Here is a 14,427-nt window from a genome sequence, read left to right as displayed (position 1 = left end):
TTAGAAAAAGGAGTTAAACCCAAAGTACAGAAAGGCACTTTGGAAACTTTCCCACCTGTTAAGAAGTCACATGGCCTTATCGCTAGATGGTAGAGCCTCTAGAATGGAGGACGTTTGGGATTTGTTTACAGAGAGAACGTCCAGAGAAGGGCACACCCCAGGGTGAAGCTCCACTCACCCCAGATCACACACAGGCAGACCTCGAGCAGGCACATATCTCATGATGGGCCACAAGGCATCACTGAGGAAGGGATGAGAGGATGCTGTTTGGCTAGGCCTTCTGAGGTGACCCTGGTGAGAAGTGTCTCCCATGACCTAGTGTCTCATTTAAATTACTTCATGTGAATCACTCGAGTGTATCAGGGAGCCTTAATGAGCAAATAGTTTGTGTCACGCTCAGCTCTGAATGCTCTGCGTGGTCAGCCCTGGTGAGGCCTTTCTGAGGAGGCATTATCCATTTACAGATAAAGAGCCCGAGACACAGAGAAATTAAGTAAATTACCAGAGGCCACACAACACAGCCAAGATTTATCCTCAGGCAGTATGACATAGATGGAACCTGTGCTCTTAAACTTTTGCTCTACGAACTCTGAAGCAGATGTCATATTTTCGCTTTCATAAATAGTTGCCTGAATCTAAAGCATTTATATTTATATATTGATATTTTATATATTTATTTTAATTATATATTTTATATATTCTGTTTTATACATTCACTTAATAAACTAACATTAACTGAATACCTACCATATACCAGTTATTATGCTAAATTCTGAGGATAAATGATGAATAAACCTATATTGATGGAAAGGGAAAGGGGAGCTAGCTGGTAGTTAATACGCATCTGCTGTGATGGAGAAGTCTGCTAAGAGGTTCGCTCACAGTATCTTACTTAATTCTCGCAACACAGCCCTATGAAGTAGATTTTTCAGATAAGGAAACTGAGGAGCTCAGAATCTAACCTCCTAGACTACCATGTCTAGATGAATATAGATTACTTCCAACTTTTCTTTGATAAAGAGCTGCCCAGGACAGCAAGTAGAGGCTGGATTCCTCAGGGAGTGGGGGGTGAGAGCAGCCCCCAAAATCCTGCTTGGGAATGTTTGCTCTGAAATTTGTCACCTTAATCCGCCTTCCCATTTTGCACACACGCACATACACTCCAGGTCATGGATGGGGGGAAAGGGAGAAGCCACATGTTGGGTCCTCCACACTGAAGTCCAGAGGCATGTAGCCAAATGAAGCCACACTGCCTAGGTCCAAATCCTGCCTTTGCCTCTTTCTGGGAGTGTGACTCAAGCAAATCATTTAACCTGGGCCTCGGCGTCCTCGTTTGTAAAATGGGGATAATGGTATCCATTCAGGGTGACTGTTGCGATTTAGTAATGTGAAGTGCTTGGAACAGTGCCTGGCACTGCAGGGTACCCGGGGAAAAGAGATGCTTAAGCCTGCCATGAAGTTACTAAATTTGCGTCCTTGATGATCCCTAGCAAACTTTCATTCTAAGGTGGAGGAAGCTGCCTCAGAAGTGACACATCTGGGATCACTGCGTGTGGGCTCAAACACCCCGGGGTACTAATTCCAACTCTGTCAGCACCTCCTTTGCTAACCCCAGGCCAGGGACTTAACGCGCTGTGTGCAGAGAAGGAAAGCAAACCCAGGAGTGCGCTTCCTAATGCCGCGAAGCCTTGACAGCTTCCCAGAAGCCAGGTTTCGTTTTATTTTTGTATATTTAAGAATATTTAAGTTCGTTGTGGGGGGAGCACCAGAGCTACCCAGGACCAGACCGGTATCAGTGGTGCCGGCTGGGCCTCGTTGCCCACGCCTCGCTCATCTGCTCGGCTGGTAGCCGCCACTGGGCAGCCTATCAAGTCCCACAGAGGGGCGATCGGTGCCGGGGGAAAGGGCGGGTAGTAAGGGCGTGTCAGTGGGGCTTCACCGACTCCCAGAAGCCGGGCAGTCCCGGGCTGGAATCCCAATTTGGTGCTTCACTACGTGAGCGTCCTCCGGCAAGTCAAGTTACCATCTGAGCCTCGGTTTTCCCACCGGTAAAATGGGCAGGACACTCCCTGCTTCTCCGGGGTGGGGTGCGCAGCAGCGCCACCGAGGGAATCGCCCTGGGCACAGCGGCAGGCGCGCGCGGCAGGTGCCGGGGCGGAGGGGGCGCGGGTGTCCGCGGGCACGGCGGGCGGAGAGGGGGGGAGTGGGCCCGGCTCGCAGCTGCCCGCGTCAGCGCCGGAGGGCGGGGCCGCGCTCGGGGAGAAGGCGGCTGGAGCTGCGCCGCGGGCCGCTCCCGCCCGCTCGCCGGCCAGGCCTCTGTCACCCGCTCACCCGCATCCCCGCTCTCCGCTTCCCTCTCCTCCGCGTCCCGGCGCGAAGATGGCAACCGACGGGCTGCACGAGAACCAGACGCTGGCGTCGCTGAAGAGCGAGGCCGAGAGCCTCAAGGGCAAACTGGAGGAAGAGCGGGCCAAGCTGCACGACGTGGAGCGTGAGTGCGGGCCGGGGCGGGGGCTGCGCGCTGGGAGGCGGGCCGAGGAAACCAGACCGGCCCCCGAGGGAGCGCGGTTGGGGGGCGGGAGCCAGGCCTGCGCCCGCGCGGAGAATGAGCCCCCGGTTCCCGGGCGCCAGGTGAGGCGTGGGTTGCGGCCCCGAGCCCCGGGTTGCGTGGCTGTGGCGCCCGAGCCTGGCGGCCCTCGGAGGCGCCGGACACCTTGCAGAGCCCCAGCCCGCTAGCTGAGGCCGTTCCGCCTCTGGCCTCTGTTCTTCCCCACCCCCACCCCCACCCCCACTTCACCTCCCAAGGATCTTGGGACAGTTCCCTCCATCACCTGCTTGGAAGATGCGAACTGATCGCATTTCTGCCCGAGCCGGGTGGAGGGGGGTGTCGGCGGTAGCCGGCGCATTGAGCCCTTGTGGGCGCGGCCTAGGGTAAACTGTTTTGTTTTTACATCATTTAGCTTTCTCCATCACTGTTGTGTCTTTTCTCAGTTTTACTTTTACAAGGAAGCAGACTCTGAGTTAAAACCTCATTTTTCCAGTCTGCCCCCTGTCCTTGGGGTGGAGAACCGGATGGGGGGAAAACAGAGGAGCTTACCAAATCCAATCATTTCGTTCATTTAAGGCCGTTTAAGAAGCCTTTGAATGGATGCGGTGCGATTGGCATAAAAGAGCAACAGCAATCTTAAATAAACTTACTTATTGACCACCACCATAATTCAGAAACGGCTCCGTGATTTTTATGAGGGAGCAATTAAATAGCCAGTTTAAATGACTCTCGGTGGGATCCGCTTCCCTTTACCCTTCAGATGGTTTGTCTTCAGCAGAGTTTGGGCTCAGGGCCAGGCTTGGGGAAATGGCTTTATCTGCTTATTTTCCTGCTCTGAGGGTTGCAGCTCCCCTTTGCTGAGCACAGCCTCCTTCATGGTACCCTCGGGCACCCCTATACCATTCCTATCTGGTGCCACCCCTTTTAAAATCTATTTGGAGACAAAACGTGGGGTTCATGCTAGGTCATTTAGCACCTGATGCCTTTCTTTGAAAATCACTTGATAGAAGCAGATGACCTGAATCTAGAGTGTGCTGTGCTTTCCTAGGGGCCTCCGGAGACACACTAAACCCCTATATCATTTAGGGATGTGTCCAGCTACAATTAACTATAAACCCCAAATAAAGTAGCTAAGCAAATTGGGAGTGATTTTCCTTATATAACAGGAAGAATGTCGGTGATCACCAGCTTTGGCTCAGCTGCCCAGTGTGCCATTAGGGACCCAGGCTCCACTGGCATTAGCCCCATGATTATAATATGACCACCACAGCTCCAAACATAACCTCTGTATCCAGGGCAAGAAGAAGGGGGAATGTGGGCACCAGCTTCTGGTTCTCCTTCTTATCAGGAAAGCAGAAGTTTTCCCCAAAGCCTCCTTTCTCCCAACAGATTTTGTACTTTATTGGCCAGAAGTAGGTCACATAGCTACTGCAAGGGAGGCTGGGAAAGGGAGAAGTGAGCTGGACACATTATCATCCCCAAATAAAGTTGGGTTTCTGTCATCAGCAAGTGGTAGGGAACAGAAATTGGGAGGCACCGGACAAAAAATTCTGTCTCATTTCACTCTGCAAATTCCTACATTGTGCAGATGCTATGGATGATGCTGTAAGTGTGGTGTGGGTGCCTCTGAGGTAGGTCGTCTGACTTCTGCATGTTACAGATGAGGAAACTGAGGCACCTCGGTGTGAAAGGACTTGCCAGAGGACTGCAGCCAGTGAGTGGTGGGACCAGGATTCCAGCCCAGCCTCACTTCAACTCTGTGCCCAACCCCTTTGGGCTCTGTGCAGAGGAGGTTCTCCAGAAACTCTCTTCATCAGCAGAGCAGACGGCCCGCTGGGAAACTCTCAGCCTTTTCTGTGACTTGGGAAATGGCCTTAAGGCAGAGAGATAGTCAAGGTAGAGCTTTTCACCGGGGAGCCCCCGTCCTGCCAAGGATGCAGGCTCCTCAGAAGCCAGGGACCCACAGTGGAAAGATCTATCCCCACCTGCATAGAAGTCAGAATTTTGGAGTTGAAGAGACCAGAAGTCATATGGCCATGTTCCCCTTTATTTCCCCTGCAGCTGTATTCCCCCCAGCACTTTTCCTTTACACCCGTGTAATACCTTTGCTCCTTTGAGGCTCCTGTCGTTCAAGTGAACTTCTGTTTTCCCCTCCTCCGTGCTGCTGGCTCCTGACCTCCCCAGCCAGGCTGCCTCATTTCTTACGGACTTTGGCACCTAACGTGAGCCTTCCTTTTGACCTAAGCCCTGCCCCGTCCCCGGTGCCTTCAGGGTTCACAAATATGACCCTCGTAACACGCTGGCCTCTCGCTCCATCACAGCCTCCTGGATCTCGTTAGCTCTCAGCGCTGCTCTTCCTCTTCTGACCACACCCTCTCCTCCAGAGAGCTCCATGATCCATGATCACTGGACTCTTCTCTCTACCAGTCTCTCAGCCTCTTACTGAGCCTGGCATTTTTGCATTTTGGTGTTGTTATATGGATGGTCCTGTAACCCCCTACCCTAGCTAGGGAACATTTTCAGGCCACAAGCTAAGATGACCAAGGCATCCGGTTTGCCTGGGACTCTCAGTTTTAAAATGGAAAGTGCTGCATTCTGGAAAACCCGTTAGTCCTGGGCAAACTGGGTTGAACAGCCTTCTGTTAGCTCTGACTTGCCCAAATTCTTGCCTAAAACACAACAAAATAGCCTGAACTTGGAGGAAAAGCACTTTACCCAACTCCAGACCCTCACGTCTCCAGCTCCCATCCCTTTGACCCTCAGACCAACGTCCATACCGTTGGGCCCTCATCCCCAAGTCAGACCCTTGACCAACATTAAATAGAGGAAGTGGCTTATATGGGTGGCCCAAGGGGAAGGCAGCCTACATCAAACTCCATAGCCCCAGGCCCCATACCCCTGCCTTTCGCCTTACTCCTCCAGAGCTTCCTCCTCCCTAGATGTTTCCCCTTATTGCCTTCTGCTTACCTTCTACCATAGGTAAGTGTTCCCTTGCTTGATTGTAGGACATTTTAGAATCATGAGGTTATAGCTTGTATTAGTTTCCTATTGCTGTTGTACAAATTTCCATAAACATAGGAGCTTAAAGCAACATAAATTTATTCTTTTACAGTTCTGGACGTCAGAAGTCTATAGTGGGTCAGCAGGGCTTCATTCCTTCCGGAAGCTTTAGGGGAAAGTCCCTTCCTTGCTTTTTCCAGCTTCTAGAAGCTGCCTGCAATCCTCGGCTTGTGGCCCCACATCGTCTGACCTTTCTGTCATCACCTCACCTTCTTTGACTCTGATCTCCCTGCCTCCCTCTCATAAGGACCCTTGTGATTACAGTGGACCCACCTGTATAAAGCAGGGTAATCATCCCAGCTCAAGATCCTTAACGTAATCACATCCGCAAAGCCCCTTTTGCCATGTAAGGTAACATATTCACAGGTTCCAAGGATTAGGGCATGGACATCTTCGGAGGTCCTATCACAGACTCTCAAAACTAGAATGGTCACCTGCTTCAGCCTCAGTCCTCAGGCACAAAAGCTTTCCTTCTGCTCCGCATAACCCTTATGGATGAGGAGACTGTTGAGATCCAGGGAAGGGTAAAGGGAATGCCCTAAGGTTCTGCAGCTACTCTAAGGGAGAATGGGGAGTAGACACCAGGGTTCAGGCTCCTAGTATTAGCTCTCCTTCTCACCCTGCTAGGCCATCTCTCAGGCGGTTGAGATTTCCATTAAGAAGGAAAAAAAAAAATCCATGTGTGTATATGAAAAGGTCTCAACATTAAATTTAAAAAGTCCCAAGCAGTATATATAACATGATCTCATTAGCGTGAACAAGCTTGAACAAATATGCATTTAGTTTGTGACAGGATACGGGAGAAACTTGTTATCTCTAGAGAGGGCCCAGGGGAGTGAGGGGAGGCGGAGGTACTTTTCGATTTATACCCATCTGTGCATTTCCTGCTTTTATAATAAGAAATGAGTACTGGAATGGGAGTCAAGATCAAGAACAAAGAAGAGAATTCAACTTTAAAGAGTCCTTAACTTGAAATTAAACTGAAGAATGCTGAAGAATGATCCAGAAAACAGGCTGAAAGCAGGTCAGGAGGCACACTGTGTTTATTTCAGCCAACACATATGGCAGCCTTGCGGGGCTATGGGGGCCTTCTTCCAGATTCCCAGCCTCTTTGGGGGCAGATTCTAATCTAGTATAGGAACAAAGCCACTCAAAGAAGATTTATGTAATTTCTCTAAGTACAAATCCAGCTGAAATTTAGGCAAGTTCGCAGGACCTATCATCAGATGCTATTCACTTTTCTATCTGTTCTAAATGTAACTTTGTGAAAGGTTTTATTCTCAAAGACTGTATTATGACTGGAGCCTTGGACTATTCTGATTTTATGGTGTATGGAGAAATCGAGGAAAACCGAATTTCTGGATTAGTCTGAAGCCAATATGTTGACTTTTTCTGCGTTCTAAGGAAATAGGCCACATGGCCTGAGGCTAGACATGTTTCCCTACAAACTAATCCTCTCCCTGCTGCTGTCCCACATGCTGCCTGCAGTCATGAGAGGGAACAGAGAGCAAACCTGCCTTTCATCTCCTCTCCCCTTGCTTTGGCTCTGCATTCATAATTGCATACAATCTAGCTCACACAAGTGAATCTAGGGTACCATCATAATAAACTAAGGCCCCCCTATAACAAATTTAGAAATCTAGACAAAAACAAGCCATTCATAACCCCACCACCCAGGGGTAGCCAATTTTAATATTTTGATGTATTTCATAGTTTATGATTTTATGTTTGTGCATATTATTTGTGAGCGTACTTGGGATTGTACTAGATTTAGAGTTTGAGCCTAATTTCAATTTAATGCAATGAATTAAATAGTTCCCTGTGTCATTTTGCCATTCTTTTTAATGTCAATATTTTGAAATTGTTGTAATGGAGCCATATAGTACTCCATCTGAAAGACTGTACCATTGCTTAGCCTATCCAGCTTTTAATTAGGGAATTCTGGGGAGGTTTTCTGTGTGTGTAGCTAATGTATGTTTTGGAGCAATTCCAAAATCTCAAACACAAATGAGGTAATGTGATTGCAGATGTTTTCCTTCCATCCAAGTGTTTGAGGGTTTTGTTTATAACCACTCCATTCAATCCAGAGGTAGAATTAGACAGGATCCATTTTTTTTAATTTTTTTATTTGTAGTTTTTAAAATTGAGGTATAGTTGACACACAAAGTTACATTAGTTTCAGGTGTACAACAGTGATTCGATAACTCTATGCTCTGCTCACCACAAATGTAGCTACCATCTGTCGTCAGACACCACTAGACAATATCATTGACTGTGTTCCCTATGCTGTTATCCTGTTTTATCCCCGTGACTTACTTTTTTTCTTTTTTATAATTTAAATCAATTAGCCAACATACAGTACATCATTAATTTCCAATGTAGTGTTCAATAATTCATCAGTTGCATATAACACCCAGTGCTCCTCACATCACGTGTGCCCTCCTTAATGCCCATCACCCAGTTACCCCATCGCCCCACCCTCCCCGTGACTTATTCATTCCACAACTGGAAGCTGGTACCTCCCTCTCCTCTTCACCCATTTTGCCCATCCCCCCCTCCCCTCTGGCAACCATCAGTCTGTTCTCAGTATTTATGGGTCTGCTTCTGCTTTTTGTTTGTTTTGTTTTTTAGATTCCACATATAAGTGAAATCATATGGTATTTGTCTTTCTCTTTCTGACTTATTTCACTTAGCATAGTACCCTCTGGGTCTATCCATGTTGTTGCAAATAGTAAGATCTCATTCTTTTTTATAAGAAGTATGCCATTGTGTGTGTTGCGTGTGTGTATATATATATGTGTGTGTGTGTGTGTGTGTATATATCACATCTTCTTTGTCCATTCATCTATCAATGGACACTTAGGTTGCAAAATGAATTTTTTAGAATTAGCTTTGGATAATTTTTCATCCTCCATTCCTTAGATCTACCAAATGGTGGCCATCAAAGACTGTATATTGGTGCAAAATTTGGAAGGTGATTCAACCTCCCCTTTCCTTACTCCAGTTCCAATGGATCCTTCAAAGCCAGGTACCTGTGACGTCTCCTGATGGCACACCTGCCAGCAGTCAGCCGGGTTACCTCTGTCCCCGCACTGCAGCTGCGGTCTGCCCCCTGCAGACCATGAGCTCAGGAAGAGCAGGGACCGTCTTACCCTTTTCTGTACCCAAGCATCCGGCACAGTACTTGGCACATACTCGGGGTTCTAGAGATATCATTCAAGCTGTAACTCTTCAATTTAGCAGTTGTGACATTGGCCAGATAGAAATGGGATGGAGTGGGTTGGGAGTAAACCTATATATGGGAAAGGAAAATGCAGTGAGAAAAAAATAATTAGTAGCTGGGATGTGGTCAGATTCACATTATATAAGGAGGACCCCATATCGGTTGGGTGAGTCATCTTTTTAATTCATTAATTTTTTTTTATTTTCATGAGAGGGACATAAAATAGCTATGGTTGTCCCAATGCTGAATTGGGGAAAGCTGCAATAATATTGACGTGAAGTTTCAAAACAAAACACTAAACAAAATACGCTCACAGCTCTGAGCTGGTACAGACTTGTGTAAACAGCCTATAAGAATTTAGAAAATTTGCCATCTTTAAACTATATTCAGTATATTTTTAAGAATGTATCTGTAAAAAACTAGTGTGCCATTTGTGGCAATAAAGAATGCAATGTTTTAGCAGAATGATAGCATAATAATTGCACATTCATGTAGTACTTTTTTCTTTTTAAGATTTTATTTTTAAGTAATCTCTACACACAACATGGGGCTTTAGAGTTGCACACTCTACCGACTGAGCCAGCCATGCGCCCCTCACGTAGTACTTTATAGTTCAGCAAGGATTTTTTATAGTTGGGTTTTCACAGAGACTTTTAACTTGTTCACACTCTTGTTCTTTTATCACAAAGGGATGGGGCAACTAAACAAAACCAAGTCTTCTTGGAGAAGTGGCTGATTCTAGGGCCAGAGCAAGGAAAGAACATGAGCCTGGAATAAGAAATGCTTAGAGAACGATATAGGGTCACATCAGAAGGTCTGGGGGCTTGCTTGACGGGGCTCCCACTGAGCAAATCAGCGACTAGTTGAGCATAAAAATAAATAATAATACTAAAGGATTATAACCCCTTGAATAAGGTAAGAATCCATGAGTCCATCTAATATAAATGGACAAATACACTGAAGAAGGGAAGCTCCTTCTATTAAAAAGCCACCTAAACTACGGTGAGCGCTGTGAATTGTGCAAGACTGTTGAATCACAGATCAGTACTTCTGAAACAAATAATGCACTATATGTTAAGAAAAAAAAAAGAAGACGAAGATAGCAGGAGGGGAAGAATGAAGGGGAGTAAGTCAGAGGGGGAGACGAACCATGAGAGACGATGGACTCTGAAAAACAAACTGAGGTTTCTAGAGGGGAGGGGGTGGGGGGATGGGTTAGCCTGGTGATGGGTATTAAAGAGGGCACGTTCTGCGTGGAGCACTGGATGTTATGCACAAACAATGAATCATGGAACACTACATCAAAAACTAATGATGTATGGTGATTAACATAACAATAAAAAAATTAAAAAAAACAAGAGATATGAATCAAATATGGCAAAATGCTAATGTTTGATAATTACCGTGATGAGTGTGTGACTTTTATTGTTCTTGGTAATTTTTTGTATGTCTGAAATATTTTGTAATTAAAAAAGGACCTGTCCAATACATGATAAAAAAAAATTTGATACGAACTCCTCAAAAAAAAAAAAGCCACCTAAAAATGCAGAAGGAATGATGAAATTAGGAGAATCACTTGCCAACCATCATCATCACCCATTCAGGCAAGAATCATGAACAGATGTTAAAAAGAGGGTATTGGAGTTTGATGAGTGACGGGGTATTTGTGGAGTCTCAGAGTACATCCCCACAGGATACTTTTTCATTACAAAAAGCAGAATGGTAACTCTCCAGTGAAGAAACCCGGCAGACACCACCTCAACTGAATGGTCAGCGTGCACAGTGCCAGTGATGGGCCCAATAGACGACATGTGCCTTCTGACGGGGCGACCTGGCGGGGACTCAGCGTCCGTCTGTGGCGTTCCTGCCAAACACGCATCACCTGCATCTGATCTTGAGGAAGCGGCAGACAAGCCCACACTGGGAAACTCAATATCTGGAAACTAAAGAAACATGACAATTGAGGGCACCACGTGGTCTTGGGTTTTCTTTTGCTATAAAGGTGGTATTGGGACGATGGAGAGTATCTCAATAAGGGCTGTAGATTGGACATGGCATTGTTTCAGTGTTAATTTTCTGACTTTGATAATATACTGTGGCTATGTAAGAGTTCCTTGTTTTTAGGAGATACACAATGCAGTGTTTAGAGAGACAGAGGGGAGGGAGGGAGGGAGGATTTCTGAGAAGGGGCGCTGTTGTCATGGGCTTGAGCCGCAGTCCAGTCCGGCCCTCCCTGCCCCATTTTCGTGAGGGAGGTGGCACTCCCCAGCAAGGGGCAGTGGCTCCTGGGAAGGAAGAGGGCCAGCTGCCTTGCCTCACGCCTCCCATGCTGCGCTGCTCTGCCGAGACACCAAACCTTCCCTGGGCCTGCCCTTTGCCTCGGATGCCCCTTTCCCTCTTTCTCACCTGCCTGGGGGAAAGGCCCAGCTGGGAGGTTTGGAGGTAGAAGAAGTGGAGGGGGGGCGGTTAGGAGCCCCAGTTTTTCCTTCTGGCACAGCCTCTAACTAGAAGGGCAGTGGCACTGCACGAAGGGGTGAAGCCGTGGGGTCCCCCAGCCTCAGTTCCTCACCTCTGGATGCGGGGCCGGGACGTGACGGTCCCTTCACTGGAACGTGGCTCCTTCTGGGACTCCTCAGTGACAGGCTCAGGAAAGAGGCCATGGGCCCAGCCCCTGCAAGATTCCTTTTTGGAGCTCCTCCCTGGTGTGGGTTTCTCCCGTAGGTCATGTGTTTAGACTTTTAGAATATTGATCTCCACTGATAGCGGAAGTTTTCAGTAAATCCACTGGTGTACCATGTGGTGGCTCCCTCGTCCGTTCTTGTCTGCAGCACATGAATGGAGCCCCGACATGTCCCAGGCCTGTGCTAGGTACAGGGCATCAGCTAGGGGTCACAGTGCCTGCTCTCGAGCAGCATGGGTGCGCATTCTGCCACCATGGGACAGTTTTTGTAAAGTCACTTTTCCTTGTGATTGGAAAGGTAGGTAGAAGAACCGGAAGCCCCAGCTTCACTCCCAGTTGGTTGTATGAACTTGTTTTAGCCAAAGAACCCGGGTGAGCCTCAGTCTCGCTCTGCTGCTCACCCTGCCCATCTCGCAGAGCCGCAGCCCTTCAGTGGGAGAATTCTGTATGGTGGAAGACAGCCATATATATATGAGGTAGCGTCGTTGTTGATCCCTCAGCACACAGAGATGGAAATGCTTTGAAAGATGTGGGGTATTAAACACAAAGACAGAATGACAGTGTTGTCTCTACCCTCTTCTGAGTTTAAAAGAGAGAGCATTATGAAGGCATAATAGTAAAAAACAAAACAAAACAGAAAACACAAAAACAGGAGAATCAGAGAAAGACCAGCGTCATCCCTTTGCCAGCATATGGCTCAGAATCTGGTCATTGGTGACGGAACTGATTGTAGCCTGTCCTTCTAGTGCACCAGGTGGCTGAGCGGGTGGAAGCTCTCGGGCAGTTTGTCATGAAGACCAGGAGGACCCTCAAAGGCCACGGGAACAAGGTTCTCTGCATGGACTGGTGCAAAGATAAGAGAAGGGTCGTGAGCTCATCCCAGGTATGTGAAATCTGCTCTGTGAGGGTGAGCAAGTGTCTGACTTGATAGCTAAAGAAGAAAGAGAGCTTTCCTTTTCAAAAAACCCTGCCTGCTCTTTATGACTCTGCTTATTCTCCGCAGGACATGAGTTAGCATAGTGAAGAATTCTCTTGCATACTGTAGAACGTCACTAATTTGGGTAGATTTGGAGTTATGGTAATAACTGAAACGTGAACTATATTTGAGAAGCCATTCAAAATTATTTCTTCCTGAGCATACTTCAGGGCTGAATTTGTGAATGAAACCTTTTTTTAGATAGTGGGGCCCCCTCCGCTCAAATTGAGGACATAAGTGGTTGTGGCATCTTTCAGTTTAAGAGTTGCTGGACTCTTTTTACGCCTTAAAGAGCAAATTTAAGACACATATTTTATAAAGTATAATTTTTCGTTCATTTTATCTCATTAACATAGTTTATTTTACATCTTACATTACTGTTATCTGTGGCTGCATAACAAATTGCCTCCAAATTCAACAACTTAAAATAACAAATATTTATTATTTCACATGGTTTCTGAGAGCCAGGACTCTGGAGCGGCTTATCTGGGTAGTTCTGGCTCAGAGTCTCTCATGGGGTTATAGCCAAGATGTTGACTATAACCCCATGACCGCAGGGTCATGACATAGCTCGAGTAGGGCAGAAACTCGCTTCCAAAATGGCTCATTGTCTGGAGGCCCTAGTCCTTCACCATGTGGACGTTTCCATAGGGCTGCTTATAAGATAGTAGCTGGCCTTCCCCAGAGCAAGAGAGGGAGATGGAAGCCGAAGCCATGCCATCAGAAGTTACATTCCATCTCTCCTGCTGTATTCCAGCCCTGACATTATGAGGGAGGGGCCCCTACAAAAGTGTGACTATCAGGAGGCTGGTTATCACTGCTCGGTACTTTTTATGTCTATTTTGATGTAACATGCATTGAATATAAAATTATAAACTGAAGTCCTATATTTTTATGGCCAGTTTGGGCTCCCCCTACAACCATCCGTACCTTCAGCCCCGCTTTTCCAAAAGACAATATCCAAAAGACAAAATTCCTTTTAAATATAAAAACTGTACATAATCTAAATAATCCACACACTCTAACATCCATGTCAGATTGTGTTTGATAAGGACAGGTGGTCTTAGTCTCCTAAATTACCTATAGATCTAATATGTCACGTTGTTAATTTGCTTTCTTTTATGTTCATAAAACATTTCTCTCAGGTATTTTACCACAGAACATAAAACATTTCTCTCAGGTATTTTACCACATTAAAGAGACACTGAAAAAGAGAACAAAGAAATGTTTTTACTCCCACCACCCTGTCCCAACCATTATTACTATTTTAGAGCATTCCTTAACAGACTTTTTTTTTTTACAAAGTGGTTATCAAGATATACATGTTGCTACCTAGACTTTTTGACTTTTTTTTGTCTTTAAGAGTACAATGTATGTTGGATTTTCTGTCACGCATACACTGTTCTTATTAGAGAGGAGGAACACCCCATCCATCTCCCTCTAACGCAGAGAAAACTAGAAGTGGGGTGGGTGTGGGAGGGAGCTGGCAACAGCAGGAACACTCTGGAGCAGACGGGGTGACTCAGAGCAGTCCTCCGCCCTTGAAGGCAGGTGATGAATCAGCCTCACTGTGTGGGGTAGGGTTTGGGGTGGAGGCGGTCTCTCCAGGAACATGACGCCCTGGCGTATAAATCTGTGCTGGTAGAGAGGCCCACATTTGGTTTTATGGCTGATTTTAGCGTCTTGGGTGCCTTCTTCTGTCCAGAGCACAGAGTGGGTGGGCAGTGGGGACAGGCAGGCAGGCGGCATGGTGGAAGAAGCTGCCAGAGGGAACGCCAGCTCGGGCAAGGCACGAGTCCGTTCCCCCGCACAGCGAGCCGGGCTCCAGGTGTGGAGGGCCCCAAGGTACAGGCCTGGAGCTCCTTCCCTCTTCTCGGCCCTGTTACCTAATCTACCCCCTCTGTTGTGTTTGGGTGTTTAGTCAGAGAAATTGGACTAGA

At 47.0% G+C, this 14,427-nt stretch overlaps 1 protein-coding gene across 2 annotated transcripts in view; it reads left to right on the top strand.

Moving 5' to 3' along the window:
* The first annotated feature begins 1,616 nt into the window (after window positions 1-1,616).
* The window catches only part of GNB5 (G protein subunit beta 5), a 37,414-nt gene continuing 24,603 nt past the window's right edge, over window positions 1,617-14,427 (top strand). Inside the window, exons 1-3 of one of the 2 annotated variants that reach the window (XM_027571979.1) lie at window positions 1,617-1,710; window positions 2,380-2,491; window positions 12,258-12,394. In XM_027571979.1, coding sequence (XP_027427780.1) covers window positions 2,380-2,491; window positions 12,258-12,394 — 249 coding nt within the window. In that variant the 5' untranslated portion in view covers window positions 1,617-1,710. Of the gene's footprint in view, window positions 1,711-1,955; window positions 2,049-2,379; window positions 2,492-12,257; window positions 12,395-14,427 lie in introns of those variants that run through there. The other variant, XM_027571980.2, reaches the window with a different exon arrangement.

The sequence above is a fragment of the Zalophus californianus genome, chromosome 6 (genome assembly GCF_009762305.2).
Source record: "Zalophus californianus isolate mZalCal1 chromosome 6, mZalCal1.pri.v2, whole genome shotgun sequence".
In the NCBI taxonomy this organism is placed as follows: domain Eukaryota; kingdom Metazoa; phylum Chordata; class Mammalia; order Carnivora; family Otariidae; genus Zalophus; species Zalophus californianus.
Note: the sequence above shows the minus strand (reverse complement) of the source record. Positions and strands in the feature narration are given on the sequence as shown.